The sequence below is a fragment of the Ailuropoda melanoleuca genome, chromosome 10, assembly GCF_002007445.2.
Source record: "Ailuropoda melanoleuca isolate Jingjing chromosome 10, ASM200744v2, whole genome shotgun sequence".
Lineage (NCBI taxonomy): Eukaryota > Metazoa > Chordata > Mammalia > Carnivora > Ursidae > Ailuropoda > Ailuropoda melanoleuca.
Genome location: NC_048227.1, coordinates 34418609 through 34437446, shown reverse-complemented (window position 1 = coordinate 34437446; position 18838 = coordinate 34418609). Strand labels below are relative to the sequence as shown.

Below are 18838 nucleotides of genomic sequence, written 5' to 3'. Positions count from 1 at the left end.
TTGCAAAATATTTCTCAAAGTTTCCTCCCTTTGTCCATCAGCACTGCTGCTGTGCTGGGTCCCTGCAGCGGTCTTCTACCTGGTCCAGCCTTGCATGCCTGGTCCCCGGCAACCTCTCTACCCACCACACCTCTCTTCCCTCACCCATCCTGCTGCAGCCACACAGGCTTCTTGCTGCTTTCCTCCCAGCCTGTCTGGACTTTTGCACATGCTATTCCCTTTGCTGGAACATGGTTTACCTGGCTTAGAGCTGTTCATCTTATCTATTTCCAGTCAGTGTTCATTGGCTCTGCCCCTTTCCCAGCCCCAGGCCTTCTGAGGCTCTTTTGTTTTAGGTTCCCTTGTTCTCTGTAGTCCTTTGTTGCAGCCCTTTGACCCGTTGACAATGTCAATCAATCAACACTTTACCCACCAGGTACTGGGCTCCACCTGTGAAGAGATAATGCCTGCTGTGATCACTGTTATAATCTTCTCCACCAGGGCAGTGGTTGGCCCATAGTGATGCTAAATAAATATCCTTGATAGGTAAGCCTAGCTTTGAAAGGTGGTGTCTTTGCGTTAAGCCCGTCACCCTCCCGGCCAAATTCTTGATCTGTTCTGAGCAGCCTCTAAGTCATTCAAGATGCAGAATAGTACCAAAGACCAAGATGTCCGTTCTTGTGGGGCATTGGAGAAGTGGACCTCTGTCCGTTCTTTCTCCCTTCCTTAGTCAGGGAGACCATAGGGGTGCAACCGGGGGGCAGGCTTTGCCAGAGCGGGCCTGGCCCCTGGCAGGTGAGAGGAGCGCAGGCCTCTTCCACGCGTGCCTGCGGTATGCGTGAGCAGCCAGAAGGGGGCGGCAGAGAGACAGGAGTGGTCCACGGAGGAGCCCAGCTCCGAGCCGAGCCGCGCGAACCCACCGAGCCCGCGCTCAGAAGCCCCATCTCCCACCGACAGGCCTCTGGGTTCGGGAGACTGCGGAGTCCTTTCTCTTCCCCAAGTGCAGGCAGAGCCCCCTGGAGCCATGGCCAGCCCTTCTGGCAGCCCCGAAGACTCGGGCAAGCTCAGAGGCAGGGATGGCCGGCAGAGGCGGGAGGAGGAGGACGCCCCTCCGGAGGAGAAGAGATTGAAGCTGGGGCTGGAGGGAGGAAGCTCAGCGCAGGAGGAAGGAGAAGACGCGCCACGTCTGGGCAGGGAAGAGACCGGCACCCAGACAGGTGGCGAAGGCAGAGGTGTAAGTGAGCGGGGTGCAGGAGGGACGGGGGTTAGAGGTGGGGTGGGGTGGGCACGATGCTCCCCGTCGGCCGTCAGGTCCAAGTTGATAATTGGGCAGCAACTCCTGCGGGCAGGCGCGGTGTGACAGCTCGTGGGGACCTCCTGAGAAACTAGATGCTTGGTTGTTGGTGGCAACCCCCTTCTTGTTTATGTAGCATTGACTTGCTGATTCTCCCACGACGTCGTCGTATCTGGCTGGGAGACCCGTGGGTTCTGCGGTTAGCCAAAAAGGTGGAGGGGAAGCTCTGTGTCCTGGGGGCCCCCAGAAGGGGAAGGAGGTGAGGGGAGGAGGGCTCTGAGCACCCCTCAACCTTCAGCTCCCTCCTGGGCAGTGCTGTTTAAGGTGTCTCTCTGGGACTTTACTGGTTGTGTGTTTCTCTCACCGGGTAAGGGGCTTGGGTGGGAAGTACCCTAGCACAGGTTCTGCCAAACCCTGCCCTGCCAGCATGTGGGCTGGCAGCAGCTCACCCCATGCCCTCACCTGCCCTGCGTCTTCCTGTCATTGCTCCCCATTGTGGTTGGGCAGTGAGAGTTGAGAGAGGAGGCAGGTGGCTTCCATCCCCAAAGTCACTCTCCTCTCCTTATTCTTTCTGAGAGGGACAATGAGGCAAAGTTCTGTGCATCCCCTCAGGTGCTACCTGGCTGTGGTCCCTGCTGGCTGAGGGTACGTGTGAGGGTGTTTTTGTTGCATATGTGAGTGGTTAGGTGAGTCACTAGGCATATGTGGGATGGAGCTCAGTGGCCAGCTTGACCCCTTGGTTCCCGCTGTTTCCTCNTTCCCTGCCAGCATGTGGACTGGTAGCAGCTCACCCCATGCCCTCACCTGCCCTGCGTCTTCCTGTCATTGCTCCCCATTGTGGTTGGGCAGTGAGAGTTGAGAGAGGAGGCAGGTGGCTTCCATCCCCAAAGTCACTCTCCTCTCCTTATTCTTTCTGAGAGGGACAATGAGGCAAAGTTCTGTGCATCCCCTCAGGTGCTACCTGGCTGTGGTCCCTGCTGGCTGAGGGTACGTGTGAGGGTGTTTTGTTGCATATGTGAGTGGTTAGGTGAGTCACTAGGCATATGTGGGATGGAGCTCAGTGGCCAGCTTGACCCCTTGGTTCCCGCTGTTTCCTCTCTTAAATCTTCCAGTTGTGACCTGCCTGACCTTACATTTGGGGATCACATGAGTGTGGAGGACAGATGAGGGCTGACTGGACAGCCGTCCTCATGGCAAGGGCTGCTATCTTGAGAGTTTTTAATGGATAATGGCATTGACCTTTTTGTTTTTTCCAAATGTTTTTATTCTTGCCCATTTGCTTGGCTGAGCTTGTCTTAAAAATTTGATTAGTGGCTAGTGAGCCCCATGAGAGAGTTCCCATTCTTTCTTAAATCCACATAGGCAGCTGCAGCCTGCCTCTGTTCACCAGGCTGCATCAAAGCCCAGCTGACCCAGAATGGGGCTGCTCCCAGGCGTTGCTTCAGAGATTTCACCTCCCTGTGGTTGTGATTGTGTTCAGACTGTGGGCCACCTGGACACCAGAACCAGGTGAATTTCTCTCTGAGCTGCCAGGAGAAGGATAATCCTTATGGAAGGTTTATTGGGACACATCATGGAAAGAGTGAGAGGGATGTGTCGCAGTGTGGTGAGAGGAGAGGCCCTGGGTCAGAAACATGATTATGGGGGCAGTGCCGTGCTGTGAAACTTTACTGTTAGAAACCCCTCTCTCTAACTATCACTTCCCTCATTACTTGGGACTGTGCCAAAGACCACGATATGAGAATACAAGGAAGTGACCAAATGTAGTGGGATGTAGGAATGTGGGTTTGAGTCTTGGCTCTGGCCTTCCTTTGCTGGGTGACTCAGAGCAAGTTACTTAACCTCTCCGAGACTTAGTGTCCTCATTGGTGAAATGTATATGTCAATAGGCCTTGTTTCATAGGGTTATTGTCCTTGAGATTAAGTAAAGTTTATCCATGGAACTTAGCATTGAGCCCGGCATATAGTATGTGCTCAATAAATGTGATTTAGGACTGAAATTCACTCCATGCAGCTCACTTGCTGTCATCTTTGGTTCTGGGGGTGCATCACAAGAAATGAAGGGCTTAGAACAGAATCTCTATATTAAATGCTTTCTGAAGGTTAACGAATTATGGGCAGGTGATGAACTTTTTAAAAGGCAGAAACCCCATTGAACTTTCTGGTTCACAAGGGGAAATGGGGATCTCATGGTTTGAAGGATTAAGTCATAACTGGACAGAAACTGTCCTTCTTTCCTGAATCTGAATCCAATTTTCTCCTTTTGGGGCACCTGGATTTTCTGGGGGAAGTGGCCCTTCGTAGTGATGGTGTCTTGGTTTTTAAGTTTAAAGGTTGGCCAAGCTTGTGCTGCCCAGAATGCCCATCAGATAGATTTCTCCTTCTTTGTAGTTTCTGTAGGAATATTCTCTTTAATGAACCCAGGAAGCAGTTTCGGGCTGGTGCCAGGAGCAGCAGCTATTTCTCTGAGAGCCCATTTCTTTACTCACAGACTATGATCCATTCCAAATGGATCAAGAAGAATGGAGTGCTTTTTCGTGAAATTTTTGTCTGTGTAGACCATTAGCTTGGCTAATATTTTAAAAACATGCTTGTTCTTTAATAGCAGATTATTTTTAGGTGCAGATCATTTTGGGCTTTTCTCTGCAGAAGTTACATGGGCATCACCTCCCTGTCCATGTTGTATCTAGACATTTTTAAAGGATAAAATACCCTTTCCCATCACTGGGTTTGGTGCTTTGGATGGCTGAGATTTACATGTGACTGGTTGTCCCTCCAAGTGGCTCCCAGGCTTGGCTTTTGCCTTGAAGGGGAAGGGGATTGCTTCCTCTGGTGGTTGCTGTGGGGTGCTTTTAGGAGGTAAAACGAGGCCCCAGGAGCTATCTCAGTGCAGAGTTCTGTTGGAGGTGTGGCTGGAGGAGGGTATGTGCCTAGTGAGGACTGATCCAGGGCTGCTGAGAAGGTATCAAAGAACCAATTCTCCCAGAGTCTTTATTGACTCCTTTAAAGTGACCCCAGGGTGAGTCTGGCCTGCAGCTCTTCCTGGAGGGAGAGAAGAATCTCTTCTAGGTAATTGGTTATCAATATTAGCTGGTTGTTCAGTTTCTCTCAAGATCAGGAAACTCAGCATAGACTTCTAGGTGTGCTGGGCAGAGCTGAAATCCCCTGATGGAATCCCCATTCAAGAGTCCCCAGGGTTGATACCAGAATAGGGAGGTTATCATCAGCAGGGGGCCCCCTATAGAGGGGAGTCCAGACTGCAGGTCTTTCCCTTCTCACTAGTGAAGGTCTGTACCTGGGTGTCTCAACTTTGCCACTAGTGACATTTGGGGCCAGATCATTTCTGTTGTGGGGGGCTGTCCTTAGTAGCATCCCTGGCCTATAGCCATTGGATACTATTAATACTGCCTCTCCATCACCAGTGTGACAACTGAATATGTCCCCAGACATTGCCAAATGTCTAGGGCTTGGGAAGGACGCAGATGAAATCACCTTGTCTGAAAGCCACTAGTTTATACTTGCAAAAATGTTTCAGAGAGTAGGTGTTAAGTTTGGGTCCTTGCTGTGCCACTTATGAGCTATGTAGCTTTGGGAAATTTATACAACCTCCATGGGCCTCAGTTTCCTCATCTATAAAATGGAGATAGTGAGATAAACCTCAGTGGAAGGTTATGTGGGCATTTAATACAGTTCCAAGATAATAAATGGAAAAGGCTTAGCATAGCATTTAGACACAGAAAAGCACAAAACAAATGGTCAATTCCGTTTTTACTTATTTGGGTGGGTCAGATTCTGTCTTCCATCCCCTTATCCATTTGGTGAGGTGCAAGGAAGGAATATCATCCCCCTGAACCTTAGATTGGATTCGGGTAGCATCTTAGCTTTCCTCATGGAACTCACTGGTTTCACTCCAGTTTCCTCCTTGGTTCTCTGGTTCCCGGATTCTGGGAGGCAGGGGTGTGGGTAATCAGAGCAGGTGGCACTCAGTTTACTCCCACGCTGGAGAATTCCAAAACTGTCTTGCCATGACAGGGCTTTTGGATCAACACCTGGGTTTCTGGATTCCCATTTGAACACAGCTGGGCTCCACAGGGCTGAAGCTCTCTCTGCCGAGATATAGATATTTCCCTGGCAACGATCTCTCAAGCTGACATGAAGACATGGCCACCCACCGGAACATGGTGTTGCATGGGCTCTCCTATAATTTGTGAGGCAAGCTTCTGAGGATTACAGTGTGCAAGTGAGAAACTGTAGGAGGTTCCCTCGTCCTCTAAGGGCCAAAAGTGGGGTGCAATTTGGTGAAGGGTCCTCCAAGGAGGAAGAAGTCTTGGAGGGCATTTCTTTCAGTGAGAACAGAGAGGTATGGGCCACATACTGAATGATTCAGACCATTCTGGGGAGACAGGTTATCTCTGTGCCTGCAGTAGTTTTGGATTGTGAGCTGTGTAGCCCTTAGCTTCAATCATTTCAGAAATATTTAACCCCAGGGCTGGCAAACCAGAGTGTGGTTTGGGCTTCTCAGCTGGAAAGACACAGACTGCGAGCAAATGTTCTCCTGATTCTTTTCATTTCATTGAGATGGTTGTTGTCCCTTTGTGTCCTCTGGAACATGATTTGGTGCTGAAGGAGCAGGAGGGAGACCAGTTTGGGGGCTGGGACAGGGGTCTCTGCCAGGGATGTGGTGGCTGGGATAGTGGTGATGGTAGTGGGTAGAGTTGAATGCCTGAACAGAGGAAAGCTTATGAGTTACAGTAAGGACTTAAGTATCTATTTAGTATGGCAGTGAGAAAGAGGCAGGGTCAGGTTGACCTCCAGAATGGCAGGGAAGACTATGAATTTGATTTTGGACTCTGGCTGAGTTTGCTCTCAGACCCAGGTGACAATGTCTAACAGGATAGACAGGTCTGGGGCTGGAGATTCAGATTTGAGAGTCATCAATGTAGATGGTACTTGGGGCTATGGGGACACTTGAGGTTGACTGGGGAAAACAGTGGAGGGGCAAGAGGAGGGGCTTTGGTATAAGCCCAAGGAAATCTTAATGATGATAGGAGAAGAATCCATGAGAGGGATCAGAGGAGAATCAAGCAGGTGACATGTGGCTCCACAGACAGGAGAGAAGGGAGAAGGTTGGTTGTGTTGAAGAGAGCCTGTTGGATTTAATATATCATGTGCATGGGCTCTTGCTGGAATTTTAATGGAGGCTGGTTGTGGGGGGGGGTACCAGGATTCTTCCTAAGTCTGGGCATTTCAGCACCCAACTGGAGTGTGTGCAATGAAAGATGGGACACTCACGGTCTTGACTGTCTTGCAAAACTATAGTTTGTGCACATGACTCCAGAGCTTTCTGTCCTCCTCACAACACGCAGCTGTCACTTTTCCATATTACCTTGGGAAAAAACCCAGCTTGGTGGAGAGCCCTGCCCTGGCAGTATTTCCTGGCACAAGATGGTGCCATTAGGAGACCTTCACCTCTCTATACTGAGGGCTCTTTTCATTCCTTCTTCAAGTATTTGAGCAGCTCCTCTGTGCCAGGTGCTGGTCTAGGTGCTGGTCTACAAGATGGTTCAGTTCCTGTTCTCTTGGAGACCCTACTGTAGTGGTAGAGACAGACTCTGGTCCATGCGCCTGCTTGTGATTGTAAATAAAGTTTTATTGGCACCCAGCTGCACCCATTCATGTACATATTGTCTATGGCTCTTTTCCTGCTCTAATGGGAGAGTTGAGTAGTTGGGAGAGACTGCATGGCTCACAAAGCCAAAAATACTTATCCTGAGAGTCTCAGGTTAAGGGGCTTTGCACCTACATGGTGTCCCATGAGGGTGTGAGTACAGCCGCCCTTGAAATATGTACAACTCTGAGGAGGGGTTGTATTAAATGTGCTCAACTTGTAGGACTCCAAAGGAGAGGGCAACAGGTGCCCCACTCTCAAATTTATGGGTCTTTGGTGTCAGGGGCAGACTAGGGTTCTGAGTGGGCTTTCCTCATCCCTGTGACAGGGCACCAGGCTAACATCATGCAGTTTTTGGATGGGGGAGACAAAAAAGGGGGGTGGGGAATAGCGACTTATTCCCTTCCTAAGAATTTCCCTGAGATGGGTCCCTATCAAGTGTTTGGGGTCCCACTTTGCACAACTGCCCAAATCCAGCGAGGTCAGCCATCTTGGTGCTGAGTCTGGGGTACAGAGCTTCCAAATCACCAAGAAGAGAGAGAAAAAGATGTTTTTCGCAAGACAAGAACTCAGGTTATTGAAATTAACATTTCCCCCAGAAGTTTTATAATGTCTGGGCATGCATATTTAAGTGTCTGCCTCAAAAGCTCTTCCTAATAAGCAGCTGGTGCATTTAATTTCCTTTTTTTGTTCTCTGAGCAACACACAGCTTCCTGCATGGCCCTCCTTGCAGGCAACTGCATGTGGAGGTGACAGGACTTCTGACAATCAGCACAGGTCTACAGAGGCTGCTGAGAGTCCTGTATTCATGGGGCTGTTCCATGGAGGGACTGGTCTTTTCCCTTCTTTTCAGCCCCAGCAGGAAGTTGTAAGGTTACTCAGAGCCCACAGGGCTCCAGCCTTTGCTTCTCCAAAGAATCTTGGCTACATCTGACACCCTGTACCTCATCAGCTGGAGAGGGAGTCCCAGGCAGGCTAGAGGTCTGAGAGTGCAGCCCCAGAGCGTGAGGGGGCCTGGGAAAAGCTGCTGGGAAGAGGCTCCAAAAGGATGGTAGAGGCAAATAGGAGAAAAGGAGAGCTGGAGTGCGGAGCAAGGACCTTGAAGGCACAAAGGAGAAAGCTGGCATTTCCAAAGACAGAAGAGCAGACACCTTTAGCGTAGTCCAGGTGTGTCTGGGCTTTTTGGATTTTGCTTGTTTTCCTTCTCTCTGACTCCTCTCACCGTGTTCCAGGGTGTCATAGAAACAGACTTTTGGGGGATCTGTGTAGCTGCACGTCTGGCGGTCTTTGGGGAATGCAGAGCTACCCTGAGGGTCTCCTTGACTCTGTGCCTCCTCCTGTCCAGGACTCTATGATCCCTGACTGTGTACAGATCTGCCTTGCACCTCAGACCTCTGCCCTGGAGAACCTGGACAGGGCTTGTGCCTTTGCTTTGGGGCTTGTGTCTCGTGTGTCTGGAGAAGGAAGACTTTGTGACTTGGAAACCTGCTCACTTGAATTGGAAGGTACCCGGGAGGGAAAATCTACTGCGTTCTTCATTTTTCTTTTTGGTTCTGTGTTCTAAGTCGACCTGATGGAGTTGTAAGCCCTGGTGTGTAGGAATCAGGCTGGGTGAAAGAGTCTACATGGTATGGGTATAATTTTTTGGCTTTTGTTCTGCTTATTAAAAATACGAATTATTATTTGCTCATTGTAAAGGATTTAAATGATACCACTCTATAGAAAACTAAAGACAGAACTCTTCCTTTATCTGTTTCTCTTCAATCTTGCTTCTCAGAAGTAACACTGGGAAAGGTTGAGGTATGTCCTTCCACGCCTTTCTCTGTGTGTATGCAAGCATGTATATCTGCACATAAATTGTTTAATTTTAATCTTTTTAAAAATAAAAATCGGATAATGCTATATTTTTTGTTTGGAAAAGCCTCCTTTTAACTCAGTGATGTATATCTTTGACATCATTTCATGTTGGAACCTGGACTCCACCTTCCTTTCAGGACAGTTATTCTGCTGTGTGGATGTACTGTACTTTCTTTAGGCCAACCGTGTACTGATAGATCTCTGAATGGTTTCTGCTTCTTCCCTATTGCAAATGGTGTTGTGATGAATATTCCAGCACTTATTACTTGATGCTCTGTGCCTGTATTTTTTGTAAGATGTTCCTAGGAACAGGATATCCAGGTCAGAGGGTGAGCAGTGCTGCATCTGCGTCCTGGTTAAGTATGTTCCCCTGATGCCAGCTCCTTAAGGCTCTACATGGTGCCATCCTCTACAGGGGTCATCCCCCAAAGCCTAAAGGCATTGGCCAGAGTGGCATTCTCTGTCTCACTTTCACCTAGGTCAGTCCACAACCTGGTGCCACCCCCAGCAGCGACTCTGGCTTCCGGATCTGGCAGGTGGCCTCACACTGGAGGGAAAGTTTGCTTTCCCAAACATTCTTGGTGATATTACTGCAAGTTCCAAAGTTGGCATTTGCCTCCTTCAGGCTTTGCCACTCCCTACCTGTGTGTCCTTGAGCAAGCTGTTTTAGCTCTCTGGCCTCAGTTTCCTCAAAGGTAAGTCGTGATAATAATATAATAATAACGGCTGCCATCCTGGGCTGCTAGGAGGCCTCAATGAAGTAACCATCACTTCCACATGCTTGGCTTATTGTGCACATTCAGACAATTGCTGGGGGTCATTGCTGAGTGTTAAATAAGCCAGACTGTGGTTTGACCAGGGACTGTGTCTTCAGTACCAAGTCTAGCACCAGGCCTTTAGTAGCTGCTCAGAAAATGCTCAGCCAATGACTGAATGGCAGCGACAGAGATTGGGGCAGAGGCAGTGAGAGCAGACCAAAGGAAACAGATCTCCCACTAGGTCTCCAGGTGGAGGACTCCAAGGTGATTCTCTAGTCTTAGAGCCCCCTGTCCCTTTCCCGTACTTCCCAAGGCCCATAGGAGTTTGCTACGTTTTTCAGTCCAGAGTCCAGAAACTGGGGCTTGGGCAGGTGCTGGTCAACATCCTGCTGTATCAGGGCACCTCCATTCCCAACTTGGACCTAGGTGCCAAGTGGCCCTAAGTTGGCAGGGACTTGGCTTGTTCTGAGCCCAGGGACAGAGGATAGGGAGGCATGGAGGGGTGGGGACCCCCATTTTGGCTCTTGATTTTTCTCCTTCACTTTGAGCACTACAAGGCGTGTGTGTTTGTGTGTATTTCTCTGTAAGTTTCCAAGTCTTAGGTTGTGTTTGTGTGAGACTAGTTTTGCCAGTTAAACTTGACTTTCAGTTAACAAATTTTTAGTATAGTTATATCCCAGTGCAAAATTTGGGATGTAAAAACAATTTGTTGTTTATCTGAAATTCAAGTTGAACTGGTGTGCTGTCTTTTTACTTGCTACATCTGGCAATTCTGTGTGGGGTTGTCAGTATGTGTTGATGTGTCTCCATCTGAGGGACTGTCTGTAGGCACAAGGATGGGGACCAATTGAGAAGACCCTCCTGGGCTGCTTTAGTGGCCTAGAGACTGGTGGGTTGGATACTCAATCCCTCAGGTCTGGGCAGTTCTCCCTAGCTTCTGTCTCCCTGTTACCTCTGTTGGTTTCCTTCCCATCTGTCCCCAAACATAGGGGCAAAAGCTGCCCCATCCACCCTTGTTTGGAGCACAGCTGCCCAGCCAGACGAGATGTAAACACCGTGCAGATGGCTGCAAAGCTTTCCCCAGCTCCCTCTGCAAGGGGCTGCAGATGAAACGGAAGCCCTCATCCTCACCACCTCCCCCTTCTAGAAAACCCTGGCCAACAGCCGCTGTGTTGCCGCTTTAGACACTCCTCCCTCCTGGCGATTAAACCACATCGTGTTTTGCCAAACAAATAAAGCCCTTCATTTCAACCATAAACTTGTTCACATACGCGGGCTGATTGATCCGCCAGTGTGCCTGATTCATCAGCTCTTCCTCTCAGGCAGCAAGAGGCTCTTCTCTCCAGCACTGGTGAAGAGCTGCTTAATTTCCATCTGAAAGACTCTCAGTAGAAACCAACCATAGTTTTGGAAGCGACTTCTGACCCTTTTGCAAATTCTGTGTGGTTCTTGGTATTTGATCCACTGAAATCAACAAACCTGAGGGTGCATTTGTGTCCAGCTGGCTGAGTGGCTGTCAAGGAGGATGTTCGGTGCAGCCTCTAAGTCCATAGCAGCCTTTCATGGGAAATACCACCAAGGAAACTTGTCCTTCCTGTTTCAGAAGAAATTAATGTTTAGTCATTTATTGAATTTGTTATAGACAGTCTCAGTTTCCTTGCAACTTCTCTGTGAGCCGGGTGCTATGATTATCTGCATGTTTATTTGCTTTTGCTAGTCTCTTTCAAGCTCCTGTAGTTGTGATACTCTTTTCTGCCACAGGGGCTTTGCACATCCTGCTCTCTCTGCCTGGAAAGCTCTTTCTACCCCCTCCTTCACCTGGTAAACATCTCGTCTGCAGGCTGACTTACCACTGTCTCAGGGGAAGCCTGGCTACACTGACTCAGTCACAGCCAATTCCCGATATCTGTTCTCATAGTATCATGTGTCTTTCTCTTGTAGGTCCAGGCCCAACTATAGCCACCTATTTTTTGGGCATGATTTTTTGATGAATAATTGACCCCTTCTGTACTAATCACCACAGGGGGCAGGGGCCATGCTTAGTTTTGATTCCCTTTGTCTCTGGTGTTTACCATATGCTCAGATAGAATTTGATTAATGAACGAAGCATACCCATTTTATAGATGTGGAAATGGAGGATCAGGAAAATTGCATAATTTGCCTGGTGTTATATAGTCACTTAATATTAATTAATATTAATAATATTAACTACTGCACTGTGGCAGCTCTCCAACAGCAGAAATGAGAAAGAACACATAGAACACATGTAAACAAAATCCCCAACAGCAGAAATGAGAAAGAACATATAGAACACATGTAACCAAAATCCCCAACAGCAGAAATGAGAAAGAACACATAGAACACATGTAACCAAAATCCCAGGAGTCCTCCAGTAGATGGTGTCAGGAATGTACCTGTCTATGAGCCTTCTTCCTGTATTTCATAAAACGCACCATTTTTCTGACTTGTCCTTAGCAACGGCCTTATTAGTATTTGAAGTACAGTTATCAGTGTGGGAGAATGGATGTTTACAATTTTGTAAAAAACAGTTTATGTCATATTTAGCTTGTGGTCTGCCGTGGCCCCCTGATCTTCTCCAGCTTCAGTTATGTAAAGTCCACACTGCCTCTCTTGATAGCTGTTCTTTTCCCTCTTTAAGTTGGCTTAGAACTTGATTCCATAACTGAGGCCTGATTCCTATACCCGTTCCTTACCTAGGAATGACTTGGATTTTGTCAACAATGATTCTAGTCTTTGGTGAAGGCCAGGCTGAAGGAAAGCCTTGAAAGGTGAAGATACCTGATGGGAAGGTAGTCACTTGGGTCAATCCAAAGGCTGAAATAAGGGCTGACCTGGAGGACTGAAGCAGTCTCAGAACTGAGGGTCAGGCCCAGGTAGAGAAAGGGATTGAGCCTGCCAGGGTGAACTGTGAGTATTTGATAAGCCCCTCCTTCTCCTCATAGTTGGGGAAGACTTGGTGAGCCTGCCTAATTTGATGGAGAGATTAAAATGCCCTTCAGTGGCACTTGCCTGGAATGGCAGCAGTGTGACACAACCACGTTATTGATTATTGATTGCCCAGTTGTCATCAGCTCAACAACCTTCAGTTATTGCTCTAATTTGCATTAATAATCAATGAAAGTTTTGAGTTTCCTAGTCAATAAAGGGAGTGTTCAGAGAGCAGTGACTGAGGCTGGGCACTATCCAAAATGAGGGGTATTTCATGGGCAAGCCCCCTCACCCACCCACCTGCAGGCGGAGAGAACTCCTTTGGTTTTTTAGAGGACCCTGAATAACTGGCAAACAATGCTGCTCAAGTCTCTCCCTCCCACTGTCCATCTACCCACACACCCATTCATCTCTCCATCTGTCCACCAATATCCACCCATCTATCCACCCACCCACCTATCCATCCGTCTATCCATCCAACCGTCCATCCATCCATCCATCCATCCACTTGTACCTTCATTCATTTATTCAACAAAGACTTATTAACTATCTAGTAGATTCTGGGAAGGCACCGACTCTAGGGATTAAGAACACAGGCTCTGAAATCTGACTCCATGGCTCAAACTGAGTTTCACCATGTCCTAGCTGGGTTCTTTGGAAAATTATATAATTTCTCTGTGGCTCAGTTTTCTCATTTGACAATTGATTTTTAAGAGCTCCTACTATTGCAGATATAGTGAGGATTAAATAAGAGGCCACATAAAAAGTGTATCATTCACACAAAACAGACATTAAGTTTTACCATTCATTATTAATCTTTGTGCTGCAGATAACATGGTGAGCATAAGGCAGGTATGTATTTCAATACCATGCAACCTGTAGGTGATAAATTCTGTAGTAGGGGAAGGCCAGACAGTTATGAGGGACCCTGGCCCAATCTTGGAGGTTCAGGGAAATGTTCTGTGAGGATTTGCTATGTCAGCTGAGACTTGCAGGGTAGGTAGGAGTTTGCATCTCACGTGGAGATACCAGACAGTTACCAAATAACCAGGGCTTACAGTGTTAGGTCCTGTTCCCCACTGGCAGAGATATGTGACCCAGCCCTCCTGTACCCTCTGCTGGAAGTCCACAAGATCTGGGAGTGGTTATTAGGTAGGGGAAGGGGCTGGCAATGACAGTGGCCTTCACCCATCATCACACTCCCTCTATGACATCTGGGAGGGCTGTGTCTCGTCTCCTGTCTATGGAGTGGGGTCAGGAATACCAAGCCTGCTTCTCTCCTGGGACTGCCATGAGGATAAGATTAGCCGGCAATAGAGGGCCTTTTGAAAATGAAAACATTCTATTTGAATGCAGAGTGTTCTGTGACTGTTATATTTTCTATCCTGTGAAATCATCGTTGACCCTGAAACCATCTATACAAAATATCAATGGAGTTAACCCTTCCTCTGTGTCCCTGCTGGGGGAGGGAATTTGTCAAAGATTGTTGCTGCTATTTTACAGGGAAAACTAAGTCAGTTGCAGAAACAGGACTCCTGGGTCCCTGACTATGTAAGGTCTTAAATGGCAGAACAACTTCAGGTTCTTTCAGAAACAGCCCTTATCTAAATGTTTGTAGAGCTTCCTTAGGCAATCTCTAAAAACAAATGTGGTTGGGTGGATTCTGTCATCTCCACAACCAGGATGGCTCCAGGGTTGAAGCAAGTGGAAACATCTTTGGAGTCAGGCAGATTTGGGTTTGAACCCCAGATTTTGTCAGTTACAAACTTTGAGAACCTGAGCAGGTTATTTAACATTTCCAAGTGATGTTAGAATATGGGACACGTTGTACTGAAACTTGGAGGAGGTCTCTTACCTGGCTCCTGTGCGGGGAGGGTGACCAGCAGAGCAGGATTCCAGTATCCTAGGTGCTTGGCTCTGATACCAACAAAGCCCACAGTCAAGTCCCACAAGTGTTTCCCTTGCAGGGTTACTCTAAGTATTGGGATCATACACACAAGATGCTGACACTGTAGTCAACACAGTAGTCAGCATTTGTGGGTTCATTTTAGTGCCTTCTTTGGTGTTTTCCATAGTTCCATATTGCCCCAACCCTTAGAGCATCAGAATCACGTGCAGGATGGTATTTATTAAATATATCAATTTCTGGGGCTCTTTTCCAGAAATACTGGTGTTTAGGGGCTCAGCCGGCATCTATGTTTACAAAAGCTCCCAGGTGAGTCTCATGTAGCTGGCCTGGCTCTGGACAGGGACCCAGTTTGGGAAACAGTCCTCAGTGCATACTTTGCTCAAATTTTAAGTTTGTCTCTCTTCCTCTATCTTGTATTACCCTTGCGCTGAAGTCTGTTTCTTCCCGTTGGTCTGTAAGCTCCTTGATGTTAGGGTCATCTCTTGCTCATGTTTGCATCAGTGAACCAAGATTTCCAGGTGCTTAATGGAGGGGCACTGCTTGCTGAATGGGGTCAGCCTTAAGGGAGGGGTGTGTGTGTGTGTGTGTGTGTGTGTGTGTGTGTGTAAGGGAGAGAGAGAGAGAGAGAGAGAGAAGAATCTTTTTGTCCTTCATCTGCCTTTGTTGTGAGTCAATGTGATTTACTCTAATGGAAGCCCAGTTCAGCTTAAGCAGAGGCCTTACCCTGAAATGCGCAAGGTTATGGATGGGCAGAGCTGCCGAAAGCTTTCCTGGGAAATGCTTCAGTGTCATCCTCAGCTAATTGAACTCAAGCTTTCACTTCCCGTTTAACACTGCCATGGAGGCCATTTTGATTTCTCCTGTGGATTGGGTACTATCTGATCCCTTGTAAAAGTGTATGTGAATAACTAGGATTGAGTTTGGGGATGGGGGTACTTCATCTACTGAACAAAAACCAGTGTGTCACTTCTGGGCTGGAGAAATCAATTCCTAGTGCATGGTCTTCCAGCACCGTCTTCCCTCTGCCGCCCTGACAGGTGATGGAACTTCCATTAGCTTAACCCCTAGGGTAAGTTCAATGTGGAAACAGAGTCCCCTCTACCCCCTACTCCTTGATGTGCAATACACATGTACCATGAGTGAGAAAAACAACTCCTTAGGAGTTGCTTGTTATTGCAGCAACACCTAATTTAGCTTGACTGATTATGGTGAAATTGGTAGTTTCATATATATGTGTGTGTGTGTGTGTGTGTGTGTGTATGAAATTGTTAGTTCACAAAAGTCCTTTCTTACCTCCCTCACCCCCAAAAAGTAACCTTTTGCTGGTTCCCAAATTAAAAAAATATTTTACTGGTTTATGAAATAAAAAAATCTTGGAATCAGCAGCTTAGAGAGCCACAGTGTAGGATATCTACAGGGCCAGGTTACTTCCCTTTATAGAAACATAGTCAAGATGTGGAGTATTTTAGTCTTTCCTAGTCTACATTCCATGGGCTCTTGAAGAGACATTGATAAAACGTTACGGCTTAAATGGTGCATGCAGCTACAAACCTGCCTGACTCAGTTCTAGAGGCAGAATAGCTTCTTGCCTCAGAATGAGCTTGGGTGCTGCTGTGATATTTCAGCCCTTTGGGGGTATTCTGTACTAATTACATTAAAACACGACCAATGCGTCTGCGTCCTTGTCCCCAAATTAAACACCTCAATCACGCAGACACACTCAGTTGGATTTAGTGTGACTGATTCCCAACTGTCACTAAACACATAATTAGATTATATTTTTTTCCACTTCAACTAAAAGAAAATTGACAATAAAACGCTGATCAATATGTGCAGCTCAGGAAGTACAGCCTGCTTTGAGATGCAGAAATGTTTGTTTTTTAAATCTATATTCTTGAGTAAAGAAAAAAAAAAAACCCTATCTTTCTTTCCTAAGGGGAAGATGAAGAGCTGGGCTCAACAACAGCTTGACCATTGGCGTCTGAATTAAACAAGTAAATGCCTCCCTGGAATGAAGGGTGCATTTCTACTTTTCCTGGGACCATGAAGCTCATTCTTGGTCTTTGGTGGTGTGTATGTCTCTGGGGGTGTGTGTCTGTGGGTGGGTGTCTGAATGTAAATGACATGTGTACCTGTGTGGGTGTATGTAAAATTCCCATGTGAACCTCAGCTTTGTGGGAATCTTAGGCCCTTGAGACCAATGGATGCCATTTTTATAAAAATCACTCAAAAGTCAGAAAAGAAAGAATTGAAATCAAAGCTCAGTTCTAAAGGCACCATGTTTGTGAGCAGCTCCGGATTTTTTTGTTTGTTTGGGGTTCTACCTGGCCTCCAAATGACTTTTTTTTTTGAGAGAGAGAGAGAGAGAGAGAGAAAGAGGGGGTGCATGAGCAGGGGTTGGGGTGGGGCAGAGGGAGAGAGAATCTTAAGAAGGCTAAGGTTGTGACTCTGAGATCATGACCTGAGACAAAATCATGAGTCAGATGCTTAACTGACTGAGCCACACAGGTGCCCCCCCAAATGACATTTTTGCTTTCCATTAAATGATCAGAATCAGAGGGTTAAAATTGATCAAAGCACAAAATAATTGACAGTGTATCAGTCTCTTTGCATCGGGGTTTCTCAACCGGACACTATTGACATTTTTGGCTGGATATTTTCCTTTTGGGGGGACTGCCCTGTGCATTGTAGATGTTTAGCGGCGTCCCTGCACTCTACCCATTAGCTGCCAGTAACATACTTCCCCCAACTTATAACAAGCAGAAATTTCCCCAGACATTGGCAGATGTTCTCTGGGGGACAAAATTGTCCCCATTTGAGAATCACTGCCTCACATAAAGCACAGAATCAGGTGAGACAAGTTGAGGCAGTTGGCAGTCAGGATGAATAGTGACTAAAAATGGAGTGGGGGTCCTAGGAGGGGTCTTAATGTTCTGTCTCTGGATCTGGGTGTTGATTAAATGAGTATGTTCAGTTTGTTAAGAAATTTATCAAGTTGGCCTCTTGTGTGTGCACCCTTCTGTGTGTATACTTCTATGTGTATGTTATAATTTAATAAAGCATTATAAATCAGTCATAAGAGGAATGATTTTCAGAATCAAATGATTGGCACAAAGCCTGATCACCTTAACTTGAACTGCTGTCAGATGACCATGAAGAGCCCCCAAGTTGAGCCTCTCAGAGTGTCAGCCAAGGAGAGGAGAATGTGCGCACATGTGTGCATGCATTGGGCTTTGCTATTTACATGAAAGGAGGAGGCCTTCTCCTGAAGCCAGGAGCAGTGACACAAGTGAAATACCAAAGCATGGAGCTTTCTAAATGGATTTGCTTAGCTCTGTGCAATCCACGCAACTCAGGCTCCAGCACACACCTGTGTCCATATAAACATGAGTTCTGTAACAAAGACCACACATAGGGTTTGAGTTGAGATGGAGAAATCATGGTGAGACTGAGAAATTTGGCCACAACGTCTTGTAGATAACTACCCACAGTTTCTGGAATCCTGATTGCACTTCCAGAACTGCTGGTTGCCATCTGTCTCCTGTTCATTCAACAAACATGTATGGTACAACTGTGTGCCTAGAACTTGCCAAGAGAGGAGGATAAAAAGATGATTGAGACATGGAGTCTATCAAAGATGACTGCCCTAACACAAATCAGATCAGAACCCAAGATCTTGCTGGGCAAGTGCCTTGATAGCCCTCATCCTGCAGTCTATACAAGAATGAAAGACACTTTTTTTTCNGGGTCTTAATGTTCTGTCTCTGGATCTGGGTGTTGATTAAATGAGTATGTTCAGTTTGTTAAGAAATTTATCGAGTTGGCCTCTTGTGTGTGCACCCTTCTGTGTGTATACTTCTATGTGTATGTTATAATTTAATAAAGCATTATAAATCAGTCATAAGAGGAATGATTTTCAGAATCAAATGATTGGCACAAAGCCTGATCACCTTAACTTGAACTGCTGTCAGATGACCATGAAGAGCCCCCAAGTTGAGCCTCTCAGAGTGTCAGCCAAGGAGAGGAGAATGTGCGCACATGTGTGCATGCACTGGGCTTTGCTATTTACATGAAAGGAGGAGGCCTTCTCCTGAAGCCAGGAGCAGTGACACAAGTGAAATACCAAAGCATGGAGCTTTCTAAATGGATTTGCTTAGCTCTGTGCAATCCACGCAACTCAGGCTCCAGCACACACCTGTGTCCATATAAACGTGAGTTCTGTAACAAAGACCACACATAGGGTTTGAGTTGAGATGGAGAAATCATGGTGAGACTGAGAAATTTGGCCACAACGTCTTGTAGATAACTACCCACAGTTTCTGGAATCCTGATTGCACTTCCAGAACTGCTGGTTGCCATCTGTCTCCTGTTCATTCAACAAACATGTATGGTACAACTGTGTGCCTAGAACTTGCCAAGAGAGG

General features: G+C 47.0%; 1 protein-coding gene across 12 annotated transcripts in view; it reads left to right on the top strand.

The window, feature by feature from the left end:
* Positions 1 to 932: 932 nt before the first annotated feature.
* The window catches only part of RBFOX1 (RNA binding fox-1 homolog 1), a 2017010-nt gene continuing 1999104 nt past the window's right edge, over positions 933 to 18838 (top strand). For 6 of the 12 annotated variants that reach the window (XM_034670397.1, XM_034670388.1, XM_034670394.1 and 3 more), the window contains exon 1: positions 935 to 1213. In XM_034670397.1, coding sequence (XP_034526288.1) covers positions 1004 to 1213 — 210 coding nt within the window. In that variant the 5' untranslated portion in view covers positions 935 to 1003. Of the gene's footprint in view, positions 1214 to 18838 lie in introns of all 12 variants that reach the window. The other 6 variants (XM_034670398.1, XM_034670387.1, XM_034670386.1 and 3 more) reach the window with 5 other exon arrangements.